At 32.2% G+C, this 5050-nt stretch overlaps 2 protein-coding genes across 2 annotated transcripts; both read right to left on the bottom strand.

The window, feature by feature from the left end:
- Nucleotides 1-187: 187 nt before the first annotated feature.
- LOC106131623 (alpha-1,3/1,6-mannosyltransferase ALG2) lies at nt 188-2519 on the bottom strand. Its single transcript, XM_013330776.2, has one exon. The coding sequence runs from the start codon at nt 2424-2426 to the stop codon at nt 1161-1163; it is 1266 nt and encodes a 421-aa protein (XP_013186230.2). The 5' UTR covers nt 2427-2519; the 3' UTR covers nt 188-1160.
- Nucleotides 2520-3785: 1266 nt separating this feature from the next.
- LOC106131531 (peptidyl-prolyl cis-trans isomerase FKBP2) lies at nt 3786-4804 on the bottom strand. The gene is made up of 2 exons (XM_013330648.2): nt 4475-4804; nt 3786-4242 (listed from the first exon to the last, which is right to left on the bottom strand). Exons 1-2 carry the CDS (start codon nt 4655-4657, stop codon nt 3985-3987), a joined length of 441 nt encoding a protein of 146 aa, XP_013186102.1. The 5' UTR covers nt 4658-4804; the 3' UTR covers nt 3786-3984.
- Nucleotides 4805-5050: the final 246 nt, after the last annotated feature.

The raw sequence follows: 5050 nt of genomic DNA, 5'->3' as shown, positions 1-5050 counted from the left end.
CCTTCGTTTTCTTTTTTTGTGTGTAGTTTACGTAGCGTTCCAACATGTGGCCCTTTTAAAAGATTATAAGAATAAATATATGAAGAAAAGTAAAAAATATAAAACACTATAACCATAGTTGTTTTACAAATATCTAAGTTACTGTATGCAAATTCATTTTAAGGTTTAAATGAAATGAGAGTCTATGTAATATAGAATTAGTTTGTTAATCAAGTCATCAACATTTATTATAACATCACAATATAAGTACATAAACATATTTATGTACATAACTTTTATATTATGTTTATTTACTATACAAAGTCAAGTCAGAGGAAAATCTTAATCATAATTAGTACCCTTGGTATCTAATGATATCATAATGCAAACAAGCCTTCTTGCAGGAATTCTATCTCATCTAAATCTAATAATTTTGATGTCTAGTGGGCCACATTTTCCATTCAATTACAAAGTCATGACTATAATTGAATCTTAGAAAATGCACAATACAAAAGAGTATATTTTATGATCAGTTTTTAACGCTTAATGCATTTTAACGCTTTTCAACCATAGTCAACTGGGATTTCTATATTTTATGAACATGGCAGGAGCAAACCTACATCTACATTTTATTAAAAGTACTTTAACGCCTCACTAAATTCAAGTCAGATTTGTCTTATTTTAATAACTAGTCAAACATTAGAATAATTACAACATTGTACCTAGAAACTACAGGAAAATATTTAAATATAATCTAAAGCTTTCTTGACTGGCTAGGTTTAAACAAACATTGAGAAGGCTTATCTTACACAATTGGTAACCAAAAAGTGAAAATATATACCTTTCCAACATTCATGAACAAACCTTATACATGGATTTCAAATTCAAAAATTGCTTAATCATAAGAAAATGCCAAATTTAGAATGTCAGCTCTACACAATGATAGTCAAACAATCCAGCACTGGTTTGATGCATGTTTACATCAGTTTTGTGACTGCTGTGTAATGTGCTAAACCACAACTAAGTCCAAAAAGCAGCAACAATAGAAATAATTAGATGACAGCAAACACAATAAAATTTGTTTAACATTGATGGTAAGTAATCCATTGAAATATCGCACTCAATTCTTTGGTTAGTTACTCTCAAACAATATCACATATTGTAGGAGAGTTAGCATTATGTTATTTATGTTTTTTCTGCTCATACTCAATGGCTCGTACTTCCGATATTATTTGCCTCTCCCTTGTCAAGATACCATCGAGCTGCTCAGTGAATGCATCAAATGAGAACTTTGTTTCAAACCTCTTTCTTCCTGCTTCACCCAACCTCACACATAAATCTGGATTTGACATCAATTTGCTCATAGCAGTAGCAAAAGATTTACTATTTGGCTCACAAAGGAACCCTGTCACTTCATTCACTACAGTCTCAGTGGGACCTCCACTATTAACAGCTATAACAGGTTTACTATAATACATTGCTTCTAAAGGAACTATCCCAAAGTGCTCATTAGAAGGGGTATAAATTAAAGCTTTGCAGTTATACAGAAGAGATACTTTCTCCACATCCTTGGGAGATTTCATGAATGTCACTTTTTCTTCTATGTCTAATTCTGCAGCTAGATCTGTCAATTCAATAAAATGTTCCATATTTTCTAAATTTATAGGATCAAATCCTCCTGCCATAATTAAATGCACTCTACTCCAGTCTGATTCATTTACAATGTGCTTCAAATGGTCCAAAGCTTTTAAAGCCAATTTCAAATTCTTCTTCCTCTCATATCTATTGATTGACAAGAATATAAACTTATCCATACCTACCGGTACTATTTCTTTTAAAGGTTTAGGGATAGTTGTATTAAAAAATTCAGTGTTTATTGATGGATAACAAATATCAGGAATATCTTTGATACCCTGAAATGCATCTTGATAAACTCTAGCAGTGTATTTGCTATTGACTAAAACCTTATCAGCTCTTGCTGTAGTCAACTCTTCCAACCAGTTGAGAGGGGTCCTATAAAGCTTCTTGAGAAAGCCACCTTCTGTTGTCAGTAATTTATCTGGATGATGACAATAGAAAACAATTCTGAAAGGTCCTCGAGCCATCTTCAGGAATGGTATGCACAAAGATATGAGGTCACAAAAAATTAATGTTGGTTCTTCAACAGGTATCACATACCAGGCCATATATACAGCCGCATAAACCATGCGAGTATAGGCGCAGGCCGCTTTGAATCTACCAAGAATAGATCTGGGTATCCAGTCTCCGACAACAGTAACAGGGAATGTTCCATCTCTGGTTTCTGCAAAGCAATGTGTTGGGTCGTGATGATTTGTGTAAAACGCAACATCATGACCCCTTGCCTTGAAAGCTAATGCGGCATCTAAAACTAATCGCTCTGCCCCGCCGATGCCGAGATCTGGATGTAGAAATAATATTTTCACCATGGTTATGTTAAGCACTGGTAAGTACTACCGATGATCATATTACATTAACACACAGATTAGTGGTTTTAGTGCCAAACAACACTACCAAGCATAAAGAATTAGGAATGTGAAAAAAAAATCGATTATGGAAAAAATCGATTAAAAATCGATTTTTTTAAAAGAAAAATCGATTTTTATACATGATTTTTTAAAAATTAATAATCGATTAAAAATCGATTTTTATAATCATACAATAAATGCACTCCAACATTACGTTTTTGTCTTCTGGCTTGGAGCCCGGAACGCGAACTGCCAAAGAATACTATCATAGCTCCATAATATTACATAAAACAGTTAGATGATTAATTTAATCAAACATTCTCTAGATGGGATTAGTCGATGAACAGTATTTTACCGACATTCGGTTGATATTTTATTCATTATTCGTTTATCGTGATATTTTATTCATTATTTTCAAACTTGATTGTTAAAAACTTTAATTTGTGTTGATTTTATAAGAACTTTCTGTTTCTGTTGTTTATTTTTAATGAAAAAATCTATTGATATAATGTAAATGGCGTTTATTTTGACATAAATTGAAAAATTAGGAAAAATCTATCAATATAATAAAATCGATTATTTTCTTAAGAAAAATCGATTATTTGTTAATCGATTTTTCATACTTAAAAAATAAATCGATTATATAAAAATCGATTTTTTATCAGCAATGTCACATCCCTATAAAGAATGTCTATTCTTGTAAAATAATTACTTAAGTAGGTAACGTGGATTTTGTTGTCGACCGAAGAAATCATAAAGAGAATGAATACTAACGTAACGTATCCATAGACAATATGTAGATAGAATTGACTTTGACGTTTGATTTGACCTTATATTTTTTATTAGTAGACACCTTTGTGAATATTGGGCATGCGCTAACACTAATTGGGTAGTCATAAGGGCAAGATGGGGCCAAAAAATCAATGTGGGGTTCTATGACCAACAGAAGCCAAAAATTTTTGTTTTAGAATTTCTGTCTGTTTGTATGTATAGTATACTCGCATCACCCGAAAACTATTACTCTGAGGCTTGGTGCAACGTAAACACTGATAGTTTCGCCCCCCACCCCTCCAAGGAGGCAAACAGGCGTCAGATTATTTGAAAAGCATCAAGTCGCGGGCAATAGCTAGTTTCCTATCCTTAATTTTTTAAAGTTCCCCTATTTTCTCTGTCTGTATGCCCATCATAATCTCAAACACCTGTGGACGGATATTGTTCCTGTTTAAAATGTTAGAAAGAGGGTTTCCCTAAAATGGTTAATATATATAAATGCTACCCACGCTAAGCCAAGAATATTGCTAGTAAAAAATAAAACAATAATAATTTGTCATTCTTTACTTGGAATGTTCATTATCAATCATACATCACTAAAAAATAAATCATGAATCTATATGAATAGGTATGCAAAGCTGGAAAATTTGTCTGAAACTTATAAGTAAAATATTAACAACACAGGTACACACACAACTTTTTACTGTCAATATTTTCATACATACAAAAAATACAAAAATAAATAGAATTACAATTCATCTTTTCTATCAATCTTGACTAGATCTACGTGAAAAGTAAGAGTAGCAGACTTTGGTATTTTTGGAGGAGCCCCAGCCTCTCCGTAGGCTAGCTCTGGTGGGATGACAAGCTTCCGTTGCTCTCCTTCACACATGCCTATTAGACCTTGGTCCCACCCCTTGATAACTTGACCCGAACCAAGGGTGAATGTCAGGGGATTCCCACGTGGAATGGAACTGTCAAACTCTGTGCCATCCTCTAATGTACCCTGAAAAATAATTAAATGTTAACAAGAAATTTAAAGTGAAAACTTATGAAGTAAATTATCAAATTATTATTGATATCATGATTAATTACATTAAATAAAAAAAGTACTTAATTATTTCATTATTAGTAGGTAATTTAGAACGTAATATACCTACTTAAGGATGTAATTTTTTGATGAGTTAGAGGAAAATTAAAAATTAATAATTGTAACAGGAAATAAACGAACGCCTTACCGTATAATGCATATGAAGTAAGTCACCTTTCCTACTTTTTATTGGACACTCCGCTGGTCTTTTCTTGACTCCAATTTGCAATTTTTTGGAAGCATTATTCCCAAGAACAACATGGGATATTACACTCATAAACACTAACACAAAAAGTGTAATTTTTACAATAACTGTCAGAGTCGAAGACATTTTTACTTAAATTAGTTTAATTAATATTCAAAAAATTAATAAATCAAATAAATGTTATTCTAGAGGATTAAATTATTATTATTAATGTTTTGTCTTCGATGTTTCATAGGTTTTTTACCTTCTCAATGACACATCAATGAATGACATGACTGACAGTCAATTGAGTTGACATATTTTTTCTTTTTTTCGTTGTTGCAATGTAACAACTTCATGAACTAAGCTTATTTTTGCCAGCGTAAAGTTTATGTAGTCTTCGATAAAAATAATATTCATCATGAAATGATCGCGTGGCCGTTGATCCTTAACTTCGCGCCTTCTCGGACTTTTTGGGACAACATTGGTTATAATGGCTTACCTTAGCTAGCTCCCATATGCAACACGCTTTTTTATTCA

This window comes from Amyelois transitella, chromosome 20 (assembly GCF_032362555.1).
Source record: "Amyelois transitella isolate CPQ chromosome 20, ilAmyTran1.1, whole genome shotgun sequence".
Classification (NCBI taxonomy): Eukaryota; Metazoa; Arthropoda; class Insecta; order Lepidoptera; family Pyralidae; genus Amyelois; species Amyelois transitella.
Note: the sequence above shows the minus strand (reverse complement) of the source record. Positions and strands in the feature narration are given on the sequence as shown.

What these genes read in the sequence shown, in the direction of transcription:
- LOC106131623 (XM_013330776.2), bottom strand. Translation starts at nt 2,426, where the DNA reads ATGGTGAAAATATTATTTCTACATCCAGATCTCGGCATCGGCGGGGCA.
- LOC106131531 (XM_013330648.2), bottom strand. Translation starts at nt 4,657, where the DNA reads ATGTCTTCGACTCTGACAGTTATTGTAAAAATTACACTTTTTGTGTTA. An exon ending in TACTTCATATGCATTATACG is followed by an intron (nt 4,243 to 4,474) that starts GTAAGGCGTTCG and finishes ATTATTTTTCAG; the next exon opens with GGTACATTAGAGGATGGCAC.